Source organism: Dicentrarchus labrax, unplaced genomic scaffold (genome assembly GCF_905237075.1).
Source record: "Dicentrarchus labrax unplaced genomic scaffold, dlabrax2021, whole genome shotgun sequence".
Lineage (NCBI taxonomy): Eukaryota > Metazoa > Chordata > Actinopteri > Moronidae > Dicentrarchus > Dicentrarchus labrax.
Window position 1 is genome coordinate 5,613,984 of NW_026136719.1, and position 18,638 is coordinate 5,632,621.

The 18,638-nt window shown below is 41.6% G+C and overlaps 2 protein-coding genes across 3 annotated transcripts in view; one reads left to right on the forward strand and one right to left on the reverse strand.

Annotated features, from left to right (window-relative positions):
* LOC127352179 (Golgi apparatus protein 1-like) overlaps positions 1–8,986 on the forward strand; it is a 28,311-nt gene extending 19,325 nt beyond the window's left edge. The window contains 16 exon segments of the mRNA XM_051380362.1: positions 301–438; positions 631–717; positions 832–894; positions 1,963–2,076; positions 2,469–2,557; positions 2,656–2,773; positions 2,953–3,045; positions 3,189–3,326; positions 3,797–3,920; positions 4,014–4,156; positions 4,363–4,395; positions 4,397–4,465; positions 4,594–4,701; positions 4,952–5,072; positions 5,214–5,320; positions 5,715–8,986. Of these exon segments, the coding sequence (XP_051236322.1) occupies positions 301–438; positions 631–717; positions 832–894; positions 1,963–2,076; positions 2,469–2,557; positions 2,656–2,773; positions 2,953–3,045; positions 3,189–3,326; positions 3,797–3,920; positions 4,014–4,156; positions 4,363–4,395; positions 4,397–4,465; positions 4,594–4,701; positions 4,952–5,072; positions 5,214–5,320; positions 5,715–5,882 (1,713 nt within the window). The 3' untranslated portion in view covers positions 5,883–8,986.
* Positions 8,987–11,245: 2,259 nt separating this feature from the next.
* Positions 11,246–18,638, reverse strand: part of pacsin3 (protein kinase C and casein kinase substrate in neurons 3) — a 38,336-nt gene continuing 30,943 nt past the window's right edge. For both annotated transcript variants that reach the window (XM_051380364.1, XM_051380365.1), the window contains 2 exons: positions 17,036–17,205; positions 11,246–13,446 (listed from right to left, as the gene is read on the reverse strand). In XM_051380364.1, the coding sequence (XP_051236324.1) occupies positions 13,331–13,446; positions 17,036–17,205 (286 nt within the window). In that variant the 3' untranslated portion in view covers positions 11,246–13,330. The remainder of the gene's footprint in view (positions 13,447–17,035; positions 17,206–18,638) is intronic.

Sequence of the window (18,638 nt, forward strand, 5' to 3'; positions counted from 1 at the left end):
TAATGTTAATTACACGTTGTAAAGTGGTGATTACAGTAACTCTGAATGCAGCTCCTCACAAAAATAGAAGTAAACAACATAATCTTAGTCACAAATTTCCGGAATGCTCATCAGAAATGTTTGTTTATGTCAAACAAATATTGGCTTATATATTGTTATCAAATCCACTCTCTTAAATATTAACATTGGTCTTAACATTTCAGTGTCATCATCAGGCTCTAGTATAAGCTTATGTGTGTGTGTGTGTGTGTGTGTGTGTGTGTGTGTGTGTGTGTGTGTGTGTGTGTGTGTGGCGCGCAGTTATCTCGGGACTGTAAGGTCGAGGTTCAGAGGATTCTCCACCAGAGGGCGCTGGATGTGAAGTTGGACCCTGAGCTGCAGAAACGCTGTATGACCGACCTCGGCAAGTGGTGCAGCGAGAAGACGGACACTGGACAGGTGAGACGGACACACACTCTGTTACTACTGCTGATACCTGCCGCTACAGCCTCTACTTTAACCCTGTGACTGATGTTTGAGCGCCCTCTGTTGGTTGTTTGGTTCACCATAACGGCTCCTAACCTCACATGGTTGAATGAAGCCATTTCAATATATATAATAATTAATCGCGTGTCTCTTTGCTGTGTTCAGGAGCTGGAGTGTCTGCAGGATCACCTGGAGGATCTGGTGTCTGCCTGCAGGGAGGTCGTGGGCAATCTGACGGAGCTGGAGTCAGAGGTTAGAGGTTGTTATTATGAAGTAGAAACCAGCATTAATGCTCACTGAGTGAGTGTTTCTCTGTCTCACCTGCACATTTTGAACTCCCTGTCTCTGTCTCACTGTTTGCTGCAGGACATCCAGATTGACGCTCTGCTCATCAGAGCCTGTGAACCCGTCACCCAGGCGCACTGCCACGTGAGTACATGCGCACAAACATAAACAGGGCTGCACAAAATGAAGCAAAACACCTGGTAAGGTTGGGAGTTTGTGAATCAGAATCAGGTTTATTGCCCAGTAGTTTTTCACATACAGACAGTAAAACAGGCACATAGAAAGAGACAAGAAAAAACAAGTACTATAGAAGTCAAGATTATAGAATCATAGATATGTATTATCTCACACTGATTACTTCTATGTATTTACTGTTCTGTGGTATTTTTGTTGACTACCAGCCCAGGGACAACAGAGGCAAATTAACGGCTATCTCTGGTGCAATTACTGTCAAAATTAAAGAATTCTACAATATAAAATCAGAAAATGTACAGCATATATAAGTTTACAGTGTTTAAAAAGAAGACTGCAAATGTTCACAGTATAAAGAAAATGTTCAAATTGATAATAATAAGCTCATGAAGGTGATTCTATTTGATGATTTGTTCATGTTGTCAGTGAGGTTACAGTCATCTTTAACATCATTCATAGACGAAACATTGCTTATTTATGGTCACCAGCTATGATTCCTGATTTATGCACTTACTTTTATCCACAAGGGAGGATGTCAGGAACTAGATTTGTTCTCTAGAGAGGAGGTCTAGGACTCCCTGAATAGATGCACATCAGACCACAAATCTGCTCTGAGTAATTAGTTTTAGTTTATTTTATGAAGATAATAAAGTTTTCATAGTTAATCAATGATCAAACTAGGATCACTATAAATTACAGTCAATCAAAGCAGCCAACCCTGTTTCCTCCCTTGTCCAAGTGTGATAAACATTAAAATATTTGTTTCCTCTTTTTGGTGTGGAACCCCTACAACTCCCCCAAGGACCCATTCTGGTCCCCGGACCCCAGTTTGAAAACCCGAACCAGACATTCTGCTAATATGTCAATTAATGATCTACTAATATTTAATAACACAACTGTTAAAAATACCCCAAAGGTTGAACCTTTTTTGATTTTAGTGACTTTTCCTCAAGTGTGACTAATCTGATAATTAAGTAATAATTAATCTGTGTGTGTGTGTGTGTGTGTGTGTGTGTGCAGGATGTAGCTGATAACCAGATCGATACAGGTGATCTGATGGAGTGTTTGGTTCAGAATAAACACCAGAAGGAGATGAACGAGAAGTGTGCAGTCGGCGTCACACACTTCCAGCTGGTCAGTTATCATGACGACAGCCGTCTCTCTCTACGTTTACATTAGTGTAGTACATAGTACATTAACATTAGTGGTTCTTGTTCTGCTGTTCCTATGAAAGTACCATATGAAACAGCTGACTGTACTTTGTTGTCATAGTAATCTTTATTGCCCTCGGCTCACCGACACAAGACAGCAGTTGGTAAAACAAAGACGAGGTCAGGTTACTCATTCAGAAACAGTTCGTGTCACAGCTGATCTCTCGTGTGACTTAGAGTGTGAAGCTTCAATGGTTCCCTCAGTGATATTGAATTGTTCCAGCAGGTCAAAAGGAGACAGGTGACACTGTTTTGCTTTGGCCATATGAGCAACATCAATAAACATCAATAAATGTCCCTGTACTCAACCTTCAGATTCAAATGAAGGATTTCCGGTTCTCCTATAAGTTCAAGATGGCCTGTAAGGAGGACGTTCTCCGCTTGTGTCCAAACATCAAGAAAAAGTGAGTTCACATTTCCATAAAAAGATCCAGACAACTGCGTCCAGTTGATGTGATGTAATCGGACATCATTCACACCTTCCGTCTCCATCAACCTGCAGGGTGGATGTCGTCATCTGTCTGAGCACCACGGTGAGGAACGACACGCTGCAGGAGGCCAAGGAGCAGCGGGTTTCACTCAAATGTCGTAAACAGCTGCGGGTGGAGGAGCTGGAGATGGTACCTCAGACAGACACACACACACACAAATACAATACCTCATAATACATCAGAATGACTCAAAATCAAGTCTTCTGTTTAGTTTGCTGGTAAACTTTCATGCTTTAATGTAACATCATGAAACTTTGTAGCTACAGGTTTGTAAAAAAACGTCCTTTTCTCCTCTCCTTCACTCTCAGTCGGAGGATATTCGGCTAGAACCAGAGCTGTATGATCCCTGTAAGTCCGACATCAGCCGTCTGTGTCCCAATGTGGCGTTTGGTAATGCTCAGGTAAGAAGCATCAGATACAAAACAATAAAAACATTATCATCAGATGGTTTGGGCACATGGATTTTCTCTCTCCTCCTCATATTGTTCTTCCCCTCTTTTTCCCCTGCTTTCTCCCCTCTCTCCTCCCCCTGCCTCCCCCTCAGATGATCGAGTGTCTGAAGGAGCAGAAGAAGCAGCTCAGTCAGCGCTGCCACCAGCGGATCTTCAGGCTGCAGGAGGTGGAGATGACCGACCCCGAGCTCGACTACCAGCTGATGAGAGTCTGCAAGCAGATGATCAAGGTGACGAGGAAGAGGAGGAGGGGGGAGATTTTGTATTTGAAGGGTTCATTGTTTGCCTGATTTAGTTTGTGTATAGCGTGTTCAAAAAGATAATTCTGATTTCATACAACTTTGGTCTTATATTTGCAATTTGTATTGGTAACTGTGTACTCACAGCAGTATTCTCGAAACTAACATGGAGACGTTGCTAAATGGAAGAAGAAATATGCATCAGACTATAAACAAACCCATTGTAATGTAATGGAGTTACCATAATTCTCCACACAGTTTTCCATTGCAAAGAGGAACTATTAGCTACATTTCTGGTGCTCTCACTTTCAGTTTTACCTCCAAATAATGTTGCTTTAGTTAATCTGGTTAAACAGTTTTTGTTGTAGCGATTCCCAGACCTCACTGGTTGTAATACATTTAAATGATCCTTTAAACAGTGTTGGTTATTGATGGAAGGAATTACAAACTCTCTCCTGCAGCGGTTCTGTACTGAAGCGGACGCCAGGAACGTCCTTCAGTGTCTGAAACAGAACAAGAACAGCGAGCTGATGGATCCCAAGTGCAAACAGATGATCACCAAGAGACAGATCACACAGAACACAGGTCAGTAAAGAGACTGGAGTCTGCTAATCTGACTCAACGTGATCCTGTTCACCTCTCTGACACCCCCTCTCCACCCTCCTCTTCCTCCTCCAGACTACAGGCTGAACCCGGTGTTAAGAAAAGCGTGCCGAGCCGACATCCCAAAGTTCTGCCAGCCAATCCTGAACAAGGCGAGCGAGGACAGTGAGCTGGAGGGTCAGGTCATCGCCTGTCTCAAACTCAAATACGCCGACCAGGTTAGTTCACAACTACACAACCAGAGTACTAAAACCCCCGGAGGAGACTGCAGCGATATAAAAACACTCACTAACACTTCGACAATCCATAAAACATAATAAAAGAAAGGGACAAAACAGTGAAAGGATAAAAAAAAGGGCATCAGTCATAGTTGTTGTTGTTGTTGCTGTTAAATTGTGTGTTTTCTGACTGGGGTTTGGTTCAGAGGTTGTCACCAGACTGTGAAGACCAGATTAGAGGTGATTCTCCAGGAGTCGGCGCTCGACTACAGACTGGACCCACAGCTGCAGATGCACTGCTCGGATGAGGTACACACACACACACACACACACACAGAGACGTACACACGTACACGCACACACTAAACCCAGAGGTCTATTTTAGATCTCTACATCAAACTAACTCAATCTTTTCATCAACTATGACTCTCCTGCAGATCTCCAGGCTGTGTGCAGAGGAGGCAGCAGCTCAGGAGCAGACCGGTCAGGTAGAAGAGTGTCTGAAAGTCAACTTACTGAAAATCAAACAGGACGGCTGTAAAAAGGTAAATGTAATTGCCTGACTCCATGTGAATGCAGCATAAATCCCTCACACTGGTCCTTTTAAAATGTCTCTAGGTGTATTTTTTCCTCTGTTGTGGTCTGCCATTTAAATTCCCCTTAAACTCTGCGACTGCAAAGTGACTCCACTACTTGACTCACAGGGGAAACTGTAGAAATCAGCCACAGTCGCAGATACTTGTGCATTCGTGCTTTCTTATTTCTTTTCTTCTTTTTTCTGCCGCTTGTTTGCAGGAAGTCCTGAACATGCTGAAGGAGAGTAAGGCGGACATCTTTGTGGACCCAGTCCTCCACACAGCCTGCGCTCTGGACCTCAAACACCACTGTGCTGCCATCACACCCGGCAGAGGACGACGTATATACTTTTTTTATTTTAGTTTTAAGATGTGAAAGAATTAAGACTAATCTGTCACTACTAACCAATATTGTTGAAAGAGGCTTTTTCACTGCCACTGTGTGTCAATGTCCTCATTTGTTGCTCCCTCTCACCATCCAGAGATGTCGTGTCTGATGGAGGCCTTACAGGACAAGAGAGTCCGTCTGCAGCCGGAGTGCAAGAAAAGACTTCAAGATCGCATCGACATGTGGAGCTACGCTGCAAAGGTAAAGCCTTAGTTTAGTTTAGCATAAGCTCTGGGAACAGAGGAAAGCTACCCTGGTTTTCTCCAAATACTCAAATGACAAGTTATTGTTTTATGGGGAGTTGGGTGCTTGTTATTGCCACCCAGTTTTCAAATACCTAAACTAGAGATTGAGACCATAAAGTCATCAGGAAACTGTTTACTGAGCAAATAAACCAAGTGAGAGGTCGACTCCTTTCTCCATAAGACTGAATGGTATCTGTGTGTTATTGCAACCAGTGGAGCTGCCCCCTGCTACCTAGGATGCAGGTTTAAGACACTTCACAGACCCAGAAGCTCTGTGCATTATGTACACTGTCAGTGGTTACTGCCCGACGCTGTTTTCTACATCAGTAACCTTCCTCTCCGTCCTGCAGGTGGCGCCGGCAGAGGGTTTCTCAGACCTGGCCGTGCAGGTGATGACGTCGCCCTCCAAGAACTACATCCTGTTAATGATCGCACTGAGCGTATGCGTCCTCTTCCTCGTGGGGCTGCTGTGCGGGCGGATCACCAAGCGAGTGACGAGAGAACTGAAGGACCGGTAGAGGGCGAGCGCTCGGACACATCGTGAAAGACTCCTTCCTCCTCTTCCTCCTCTTCCTCCTCCTCTCTCAGATGCCCGGTCTGTAACCAGCCAACCTGCACAGTGCCAACGCCAGTACCCACATCTGGAACTCCTTTGTTTATTGGCTGCTGCTGAATATTTGCATCAGATGCAAAACGCTCCCCCCTCCACATCTCCATTTGGGCTTCTCCAAACTGACTGTCTGATTGGAGTGTTTTTTCCCTTGATGATCGTATCTTTCTCCCAACAAATCTGCTTTTGCCGAGGACTTCGTTTGGGGCCGGATGTGAGGTCGTCCGGCATATTTTAAGTTTCTAAATAAGCGCTGTTAATGATGTGACTGAGGGCTGCTGCTTCTGAGGTTAGGATTGCTTTCCACTCGTTGAGTCCTGATGCTTTTTGTGATATTTAAGACTGGAGCATGTAGAGCAACAGGACATTGTTTCTTTCTAAGTGACTGCGGCTGCCTGAATCGCACACGGAGCAACTTTAAATCTTGAGGCAAAACTTTTGGGTTGAATTCTGTGATGTTTCAACATTTTTCTTCATAAATCCTGAAGTCCCGTCCCGATCGCGTCCAGCTCGCCAGGTACGACTCTCTACATTTGGACCAGTTCAGCCACAAGTTTTTGATTCTTCCGGGATCACCATGACCTGTGTAGTCCCAAATCCCTGTTCTCTGTTGCCTTTTAATGAACCAACACAATCTATCACATAACACACAGAGGCTTCATTTTATAACTGTACGACCTGCCAGTGCACAAACATGCGCCGTTGTCTTTCTTTTGTGAGGGGGGAAGTGATTATTAATACAGATAAAGCATCTAGTTCCTTTTTTTGCAAATAACTCGTGTATCGATGGCATGCGAGACGTCAGCCCACACTACTTCGATGTTTAAAGTCATATCGTACATTTACACTCAAAACATGCATGTAAACATAACAGTAGATCAGACATGAGCCAAAACATCGTCTGAAAATGGGCACAAACAAGTCTGAGGTAATCTTTTCAAACAGGGTCAGTAGATAATAGCTTCTTTTCCTAGGCTCTTAGTCTAGCTTAGCATAAAGACAGAGACTCACCCCCGTACAGCTGTCATGAACAGGGAATTTGGCTATAACGGTTGTAAACATGTTTATTAATGTTGTAAAGTTGAGCATTTTAATATGGGGCCTTTATGGAGATTGACTCACTTCTGTAGTCAGCCTCAAGTGGCCGTTAGAGGAACTGCAGTTTTTGTTACGTCAGCGTCGGCTTCATTAGCACCCACAGAGGTTTCTGCTTGTTAATCGGTGATCTTTTAGAGGTGTGTTTTTAACTCTGCACAGAGGCAGGCTAGCTGTTTCCACCTGCTTCCAGTCTTTATGCTAAGCTAAGCTAATCACCCCCTTGGCTCCAGCTCCTATAAACGTGTCCAGCACTAAACGGCTTGTTCTGCTGTCCCCAAGTAGCCAAAAAAAAAAAAAATCTATTAAAGCAGCTTTAAATGTTCTTGACTGCAGCAGGGAGGGCCTGAGGGCCACAGTGAGAGACAGCAGAGGAAAAATAAAGTGCAGCCGGACTGATCAAGGTTGCGTAAGACTGATTGTGATATTATTATTATTATTATTATTAATTATCTGATTCAGATAATTCTGTTTTATTTATACATGTGTATCATCTGAAGCTTGAGTTGACTAATATCAGATACATTGTAACTTCCATAATAAACGTACGTGACGCATACAAGCAAAATATCTGTACGGGGTCACTTTTACCAGGTGATATGAGACGATCACTAGGAATGCATCAGATAGTAATATTAAAGGAAACTTAGAAAGGATGTTTGGCTTCATCAGTCCCTCCAGGAAGTTACGATGTCGTCACAACAACTAACGCAAATTCAACCAGTCCCTGCAACTTTTCCACAAATTTGACCAATCATCATAGTTTCAACACTCGTAGCAAAACACTGAGCCATACGTCACCAAACTACTAGCAGTTTTATTCTCACTGGAACAAGTTGCCTTCAATTTTTAATTAATTATACAATAAAATAGCAATTATTTTTTACTTTCTCACGCAATTTAATTGCAAAATAATTCCTACAAACATTGCAACGTGTGTCACACGAAGAAAAGCTTCCATGAAATCAGGCATTATATATTTTAATCTAAATGGGACCATAATTTACTAAATAAATATCATGCTGTATGGAAGAAGACTAGAGACTGAAACCATAAACTCATTAGGAAACTTTGAGAAAAAGTTGGGTCATTTTTTAATAAGACCAATAAAGGCTGTGAGATCCTGGAGGGACTGCTTGATGCTGACATTTCCCATCCAGGTAGAAAAGAATCGCTCAGTATGTTACAGACATTCAAGCCATAAACTTATTGTTGCTTTTGTTTCAGGCTATTTTAACTGTAACTAAAGAGATTTTTTTCTTCTTCTGATTGATGAATATTTTATTTTGCACTTTAACTTGATCACATCTGTTGTGCATTGAAGTGCTTGTTTGTTTGCTGACATGAGCTGACTGGACAATGAGCCTCATTCATCTCATTCACATGTAAAAAGATGTCTAAAAATAAAAAAGTAACCACACCTTTCTTTTAGCGGATGTTTTGCAGCTTCTGGTTGTGCGTTAGTATTTGTGAGGGAGTTAACAGAAGCAGCATACACACACGCTGTTCTCTGCTCGTTCACAAATGTTAACGCCGCTGAAGTTTCAAACCATTTGTGAACATTCTCGAAGGGATTTGAGTGTGAAAAAAAGAAACGTCCTCTACCTGAAAGCCGAGCCGTCGTCAGATAGAATCCAGCAGCTCGCTGCTTTGAGCTTTTCTAAATGATCTTTATGTTCCTGTGTGTCTCTGCTGAAGTCAGGTGTTGAATCACAGTCATTTCACAGGAAATAAAGAAGATATCGTAAGTTTGTACGCGAGACTCTATCTCGTACGAACCTTATCAGTGTGCAGTTTTTTTCTTTTCAGATTATACCATGTAACATGAAGACGTAACTGATTTATCATTGTGAGATTTGATTTTGCTGTACAGATAAGAATTTGTCAATTTAATAAAACTGTCTGCAGATTTTCATATCTTTGGCTTAACCTGACTTTATTTTTTAATTATTCGTGCCCTGGGCCTGTACTTAATCTGCGCTCGCTCTCTGTCTTTATAGAGAGAGGGAGAGCGAGCGGCAACACTAATGCAGATCTTTTTTGTGTATTTAACATACATGGAACACTATGACAAGAGCATTTACAAAACCAAAGAATTTACATTACAGAAATAGGAAACCGAGAAGGAGAAAGGGGTTGATGGGTGGGGCTGTAATGAGCAGTGTGTAGCACGCACATTGTGTGTGGACTGTCAGTTAGGTTGTTATAATCAGATCAGGTTGTCCTTTCAGGTTAATGTGAGCTTTTCCAGATATACATCATGGTCTGTTAACAAATTGAGCCAATGGTTTATTGATAGTTGAGAAGTTTGGTGGAGGGAGAGAGTGAGGGATGCTGAGGTCGAGGATCTCAGACAGCTTTCACGTGAACCCTGACCAGAGCCAGAATCCATGCATTCTGGTTGAGAGGTTGTTTATTGACCGTGTGGACAGATGTTGCTGTCTGTGAAGCCCATGTGATACATATTGTGAGAGTTGATGTCAGATTGATTTATACTGACGTCCATTTGTCTATGAGAGTTGTTTTTTAGGCTGAAATAACGATAGTTTGAGAATTAAAGGAGGAGTGAAGTTGTGGAACTCCATTGTCTCCTTTAAGGTCTCTGGCAGCTGTATGTACTGTTAGACAGACAAGGGTGGGGTAGGTTGTATAGGAGTTAGAAAAGGTCAAAGGTCATGAGAGCTGCCACTGTAAAGGTGCAGGTCTTGTAATAAAAGCAGGGGAGTGATGGGCATTGAAGTCATCATCAGTATTTGTAACCTCTGTTAACAAACAGTCTGTATTCAGAGGCTGTTGTATGTGAATTATATTTACTTGTGGAGCTTTTATGCCACCTTATGCATGTACCACCTTCAGCTTCATTAGAGGAGGATAACATTAATAACATTATGAGAGTGAGCGGATGGGACCCTGAAACTGAAGCAGCTAAATGGAATTTATAGAGGTTATTTGTTTGGAAGAGTACTGAGTCTGACTACAAACAACTGTTTCTCCCCCCACCAGATGGCACTACTGTCATTTAAACTTACAGAGCTCAAACTCTCCACCTGCTAACTCACCTCAAAAAGAGACTTTTACAGAGCTGTCATTCAATGTCATGTAGCTCATGATTAAAGTCTCCTGGTTGAACCATCGGACCAAAAGATTGCTAAAAAACAACTGATTAACCACAAAAATATCTGGTTCTTTAATAAAAAAATAAAAAAACTGGTGCATTTCAGCAATAAACATCTAATCACGGAGATTAGTTCATGCTGAATTCACCAACATTTGACCCAGAATATTTAACAGTAAATTGATTTAACCTTCTGAATGTGGTTTTCCTCAACATTGTAATCTTTATCTTCTACCCAGCAAACTTTTAAGCCTTGGGAGACGTATTTAACTTATACCTGGAGGTTTTATTTACACAAGCCTGTAACTTTTTATCAAAGAACCAGCAGTTGTTCATGTTTTGTCCGGACGATTCAACCGTGAGTTTCATGATGATCTGAGCTCCAACAGTGAGTCATGTGACATTGTTGGAAATGAATGGGGCTTTTACCTCCAGAACCAGTAAATAGGTCTCTAAATAAAGATATAACATTGGACCATTTCCGTATTAAAATGTCTATAAACACTAAACCTGTGTTATATATGTTGAGTTATTGACTTACATTATCACAAATATTTCCAACAATGTTCCAATCCAGAGAAATCAGTCAGTCAAACTCATTTTATTCAGGTAAAGCTGCGTTTTCCCGGTCGTCATATCCCCTTTGCACAGGGCTGTTGGCTCGCAGGCTCGCAGCCCCTCCGGGACGTCCTCTGTCTGCCCAACAGTGAAGGAGAAGCAGTGATTTTTAAGGTGGAACTGCTTTATTCAGTGTTTTTACTTGTTTTAAATCAGCTGGTCTGTTTGTTTTGGAGAGGAGGAGACCTCTGTGGATAACTGGGCTCCCGGTAGAAACCTCCTGAACCATGAACACTGAAGGAATCCTAACCAGGAGAAGCTGACTGCAAAGACTGCAATGATGGTGAAGACAACAACTCCCATGATCCCTCACTTCTTCAATCAAACTTGGTCTTTTGTTACTGTTTGGATGTAAGAGAGCCCCTAGTGGCAGAAATGACCTATTGTACCTTTAATTATTACTGTATGAAAGCAATATGAGGACAAAAGAAAGTCTGTAAAACTTCCAGCTGCAGAAAGCTCTTTATTATTGCTCCCCACTTTACGTAATGAACATGTTACAGGTTTGTAAAGAAAAGGAAAGAATCAAAAAGGAGCAGCACAGTAGCGTTAATTTCTATATTATCTCTCTTATTATTTGGACGTCTACATGCGTTAGCTGTAGCGATGCTCAGATCAGCAGGCGGAGAAGGCTCCCTCAAACACAAACCACAAACTTAAACACGAAAACCCAAAACCGGACAACATATTATCACTTATTTTAGATTTCTGTTGGTGCGTGTGCTTCATGATCCCAGCACAGCAAAGCAAAAGGAGCAACAAACCACCTTCCACAGGTTAAAATGACCCAAATCTAACAGTCAACCTTACTCTCCCTGCCTTAGTCAGTCTAAAATGAAGAATGATTGCTAAATTAAAGAGGAAAATAAATTAGAAAGTAAATAAGTTGACTGTAAAAATGCTATTCTTAAAAAAAAAAAAAAAAAAAAAAAAGAAACAGGTAGCAACAGTTTAACCACCCATAATCAAAATCATTTGACTTAATATAAACATACAGCGATCACATTTAAAAAAAAAAATCAAAAAAGAAAGAAAGTGAATTCAGTGTCACACCTAAAAATCTACAAAATAACCGAAGCATACCGCCGTCAAGCTAAATGCAGAGCGGGAGGAGCATGAAAGGTTTACAGCCAATCAAACGCTGCCTGCACAGTCAAAGGTTAAACATTTTAAAGTCCAGGTAACAGGAGATCTACTGGTTTCTACTGGGATCAGACTGGAGGCCGTCACACAGCAGACGTCTGTAGTTCCATGGTCAGACAGCAGGGCGGCGCTGTAACATTTCTGGCCTCAGACTAAGGCACTGACAGTCTGTCTCTGTTTTTTTTTTTCCATATTTATGATTCAAGCAGCAACGACCCAGTATATATATATATATATATATAAAAAACAACCACCACAGCGGGATCCAAGAAAACTTAAAGACTGCACCGAAATAATCTAATAAAATTCAAAATGAATCATCATCAGGTTTATTTCACTTCTCTTAATGAGTTGATTTAATGATGACAAGTCTTAAAAAATAGCTTGATATTTAGGGAAATACTCACTTTCCTGCCATGAGTTAGATGTGAAGATCGATTCATTTCTCATATTTAATAAAAGACTAGCAGCTGGTTAGCTTAGCTTAGCATAAAGACTGGAAACAGGGGGAAACAGCTAGCCTGGCTCTGTCCAAAGGTAACAAAAATGCACCTTGGGAGTTGTATTTAACTTACACATATTCAGTTTTTAGGTAAAAGTTTAATCAAAAACAAATATTTTCTTCATCAATTGTTCATCTTTTATCCCGCATGCGAAAAACTGCGTTGGATTAGCAACGATTAGTCAAGCATGACATGGTTGGTACCAATCAAGTCTTTTAGTTTCATATCATACCAGTATCTTCACCCTAGTTTATAAACTGAGCCCACTACAGCCTCTGAAAGACCGTGTGGTAGAAGAGGTATTGATCTTCTTATCTAACTCTGCAAGAAAGCGGATTTCCCAAACTGTCAAAACTACTTCTTTAAAAAGAAGCATGTTTTGTTTTCAATTGATTGACAGATGTTTCAGCCAACCACAGTCAGGTGTGGTGGTTGCTCATTGCTGCTCATCCCACCTCAGCTCCACCCAGGCTCGGTCTTCTTTGATTAAATGTAAATTATTTGACTGATGGAAAATGATGGCAGCGAGTGAGAAAAAAAAATAAAAAAAATCCAGAGTGCGATAAAAGGTCCAGTCAGAAATCGATGAGTGGCGTCCATGTTTTTCTACAGTCCGTTCAAGCTTCTTTCAAAACAACAATGTCGTTGACCTCAGGCTGAGTAAACAGCGTTTCACAACAAGTGGACTTTTCCACTGGCTGATTTTCACAAACGAAGCTCAAACAACAGAAAAAAAAAAAAAAATGTTTTACAGTCAGCAACCAAAAAACTGTCTGGTTTCACCGAGGACGTGTCTACATGTCAGCACTAATAGCTTTTGATTGGTCCTGGCATCTTGAGTGTAGTTGTACCATTGGCTGTGTGACCAGAGAGGGCGGGACATCAGGAAGCGACCACCTGGACGTAGTTGGCGGGGTAGAGGCCGACCTGGCCGCTGCTCACCTGTCCTTTACACCAGCCCTGCTCGTCCTCCTCTCCCAGCTTCAGCAGCTCCTCGCCTGCAAGGAACACCATGGAACGTCAGTCCACTGAAATGTTAAATATCGTCCACTGAAAGTGGGAGGAAGCATTCATTCATGAGACAGATAACCAAACTGGAGCAGAAGAGGCCACCTGTCCCAGTTCATCAGTGATCCAGTCCTGGTTCAGGCTAAGCAGAGCTGAGCTTGGCTAAGCTTTTCCAAACTAAGGTCTCTCTCTCTGTGGTTCCATCAGGTCCCATTAACTCAGTGTCCATCTAACCCCCAGAGACATGGCTCTCTAGCCTGTGGAAAAGGTCTTAGAAACTAGGTCTGAGAAGGTTCTCAAGTTAAACCAACTCTGAACCGGCACTAGCACCAGCCCGGAACGAGCACTAGGTTCTCATTGGTGGAAAAGGTCTACGTGTGGCTATGCGACATGCGCTGTAGCCATTGCGGCTATCAAGGCGGTCCACAAGTGGCCCGGTTAACCACAGCCAACCACACTAACGTTACCTCCTGCTGAAACATGAGTCCCCATCCAAAGCATAAACACCGGAGACATTCAGCTGAAAGAGGCTCAACTTTTAGCTCAATGTTTGGTTGTACGGCACATTATGGCTCAGTCTAATTTATTTTTTAACAACCCACATTAATCAACATTTCTAAAGTGTAAATGCGCCACTGTTAGTCAGCTGCCTAACTTTCAACAGCAGTCTCAGCACTCTCGTATGATGATACCTTGTGTGGATTTGTTTCCGCTCACTGAACCGGCCTTTGCCAGAGGAAACAGCCTGCCACACCTCGAACAGGTTAATGTGATCATAACTCAGAACAAAGAAGGATGGGAGGAAGACCTAAAGAAGTGGCATTGGACTGCTTACATAACATAACTGTTAGGAGGATCTATTGAATATAATTAGGGATGGGCCGATATAAGATATTATTGCACATCGTGACAAAAAACACTAAGATAAATATTGTGATAATCTCCTCACATGACTTGACTTAAAAAAAGCTTTCTAGCTCACCAGGATGCTGTCCTACATTGATTCCCTGATTTATTTTGAACAAGAGGACAAGGTCAGTCATTCTACAATCCTAACCCTGTCACCATTCGTGAAGGATTGGTTTGCCCGTTGTTTCCCCACTTTGAATGTTTTGTAGTTTTCACTGTTTTTATTGTTTTATATTGTTATTTATTGTACAGCACCTTGTAACTCTAATTTTGAAAGGCGCTTTAGAAATAAAGTTTATTATTGTACAACTTCACCGCTAGATGCCCCTTCAATTAAAAACAATGATAGTCTAGAATCAATATTAATAGCATGTGTTTCCTCCACTACACAACCATTTGTTTTCACACTGAGCCACTATCTACCTGGATGGAAAATTTCCCTCTACCATCATCTAGTGAAAACAGGACCAGCCTGCCACCAGAGTCAACACGGAGCTTCTGATGTAACAGGCAATGTTGTACATGTTCTAGTTACAGCAACTGAAAACACAAACACAGACACCCCCCCCCATATACAACACTGGATCTACACAGACTGACGAGGGTGTTTGCAGCTATGAGTGTGGCGTTACTCGTTAAATACAGCAGAACACAGGAATAATAATCTTGCCAGCATCAGAACACACAAGGAGAAACAATACTCTCGTTATAAAGATCATTTGATTACAATGTTTGACTGTAAATACTACTTGCTCAGCTGTATAAAGTCCTCTTTAAATAAAGGTGACTTTACTTACCTGACGAGACGAGTTAATGAGATAAGTGAGGAATCGGATTATTCTACGATAATCCCTCAAATTAGGATTAAACATACAATTAGCATTCTTGATGTTCATATAGACAAAACATCCATTAAACCACACAGAATATGCTTTATTCCCCACCACAAGACCTGATTGTTGGGTGAGACGGGGTAAGTATTTAAAAGAGTTTTTCATTTTCAACTGAGAGAGCAAACGAGGAAGTTATTCTATCAAAATAAAAGCATCAATCCTATCAATTTATTTGAAGCTGGAATGACAATGCTTTTATTTCCAAACACAACTCAACGGCAGCCAGAGATAATGTCAAGCTGCTCACACTTCACATCTGTCACAGCTGCACACATCATGCAGTGAGGTGCAGCAGAAACATACACTCCTCATGTTATCTGTGATTTTACATTTGATGTTTTGCAATGATGATCCAGTTCAAGTCACAGAAACAAGCCAGTTTTATATCGTTACAGAGAAACTGAAGTATAATGTTAAAGATGGAGAAAAATCCACTTTCTATGTTCAGAAAACTAAAAATCTGCTCCAGTTCACAGGTTGTTTGTCCATTTCTGGATCTGAATTTATCTTACAAAAGCTGAGATGTTTCCGTGACTCAGACGGACTCATTATGAAAGATTCATGAACTTCCAGCGAGCAGCTCAACAGGTCACAGTGATGACTGACATGCAGACGGAGGTAAGATGTAATATGTGTGCTTTATGGGTGTGGCCCCACTTCATTACAGTCTTACTGCATTTGATCACCGGTACTCATGTCTGAAACAATGTGTTTGACATGAGTGTGTGTGTGTAAGTGTGTTAAGACGAGGCATCACAGGAGAACAAAAATAGAAAAAATATCTTCCGACTGAGAATTTACTGAGAACTCTGAAATATATGATTTTGTTTTACTGTATATTTATACTCTTATGATAGCTGAAATTTCATAAAAATGTGCAAATGGGTTTCAATGTTAAGGATAATGTTGTATTTAATTATCTTTAGGCTAACTGCTGTTTGGGGGTTTGATGTGGGATAAATTAAGTACTATGTAAATGAGGAAAGGATTTTTTAACATTTGCTTGCCTCTATAGAAATTTGTTTATCAAAGTTTTAAGTTTTCTGGAAACTAAACTTGACGGGTCTTGGAGGCTTTAAACGCCAGCTTGTGCTTCAGCTCGTAAACTTTATCTCTACCTGCTGCCATCTTCTTGCAAATGTCCGGTCGGTTCATATACAACTCTCAACTGAGATGAGAAGGAAGCACGATGGCTCACTGCTTAACTACTTCCACCGTCAGCTCCGGAAAAAACAATGTGTTTAATTCTATTTTACCACTTGGCAAGCAGACAATTCTTATTGTTGAGCCCTGTCTTGTTATTACCACATTAAGTGCTTTCACATGATTATTATTTATTCCATTTTCTGTATGAAACTGTATCGGTTTTTGAGGTACTCTGATCCCGAGGTAATTATTTATCTCACCGTTTCAAATCGCTATCTTGTGATTAAGAGCTAAAAGGCCTAACAAACAGCCAACTACAACCCTCTCTGCAAACTAACACTAACTACAGTCTTAGCATTGAGTTCTATCAACACTTCTCTGACTCAGTGTCAACAAACAGTGAACATTTAAATCTTCAGGATATATTGTTGGGCTGGTTTATTTGCATTGTACAAAAACTTACACAGTCCCTCAAGACAAAATGTTCCACTCCAGGTTTTGTTTTTATTCTCAGTTTTGCACATTTTATGAAACAACAGCGGTCATCAAACTAAAACTGATCAATCAAACTAAAAATCAGCAATCCCCCCTGTGATGCCTCCCTTCTATAAGCATTAGTAAGTGTTAATACCTGCTTTAAAGCTGAGCTCATCGGCCTCCTGGCCCGTGTAATCATAGAGCGCTCGGACTCGCACCCCCTCTACCTGATCCTCCTCGTCCTCCGCCTCCCCCACACCGTTCACAGCCAGAACCTTCTTAGGACTTTCGTCGTCTGACCAGTCTGACGAATAATCTTTCACCCTGAGAGAGGAGAGAGACATGTGGCAGACAGACAGAGAGTCAGACAGTTACACCCGAAGCACCTGAATGCAGCACTGGCAGTGAATAACATGCAAAACAAACAAACACACAAACAAAAAATGCTCATTAATAAAAGTCTTGATGAGTGTTGATAGTGACTTGCTACATTTTTGTTTCCGTCTTTACTGCTGAAACACTGAATGATGTCTGTCTTATCCCCCTCCTGTCTCTCTGGGTTACTATACCTCTCATGAACCCCTTTAAACTTAATGGGCCCCAACTGAGGTGTTGTAAATAAACTAAGAGAGGCTCTGTAGCTACGTCACATGACTCCTGGCAACCGCAGCTGTCGTCATCATGGATGTCCGGCGGAGAACAGAGTGTGTGAAAATGTCTCAGTGGAGTCAGAGACCGCAGTGGGAGACCGGTCTGAAGCCCAGTTCAGACCAAAGATTCACAACGAGAAAAAACACTGTTTTAGAACGCTGCAGGGAAAAGTTGCAGTGGTGAGCATGTCTCGTTTTTATGTTGTTGCTGTTTCATCGTTAAATGCAACTGCAGCAAGTAAATCACTATCCCTAATCCTCAATTATAGTTCAAGATGTTACAAATAAAGCCTGCAAAGCCTGCGGTTAGAACGGCACTGAAGAGAGTAGTTGTTTTGGAGACGATACACCATCTCGTCTAGTTGCGTTGGTGCAAACTTGCAGGTTTTTGGAATGTTGCAGAACGGTACATTGCGGGAATCTGAACTGGGCTTTAGTCGTAGAAAGTCACAATAGCCGCCCTTCTACCTCGTACACTTCATTTATTTTCCCCCATTTTATTTGAGAGTTTGAATTGTAACTGGGAACGTTTTTGCACAACATCGTGCCCAACAACGAACAACAACAAACTCACACAACGCAACACTTTATATCGCCTTTGATAGATGTGTAAATTAAACTTATGCAACTCCAATCCACCAATAATTATTGCCTGCCTGCTTCTATCTGAGGGAGGGATGGCGGTGTGTTTGTGAAGCACTGACAGCGGCTGACAAATGTCTATTGCTTTTGAGGAAACGTAATGCTAGGGGTGTGTGAACGGTGGCTAAATCTGGTACCGAAGCCTCTAACACACACACACACACACACACACACTGCTTTCTAGCTACTAATTAGAGTGTGTTATGTACAGGATGTTAACTCCTCAGGGTGACAACAAGGTAACAAACTAAACTACATGCTGCATCTATAATGGTCTGACTCACACACACACACACACACACACACACACACACACACACACACACACGTTGTGCATCTGTGTGTTTGCATGGGGAGGAAAGACGAGCTCTTTATCCTGAACCTGGAAAAATTCTAGAAACCTTCACAAGTTTATCTGACAAACGCAGATAAACTGGGTATCAATAATAAACCCCGTCCTGTAAT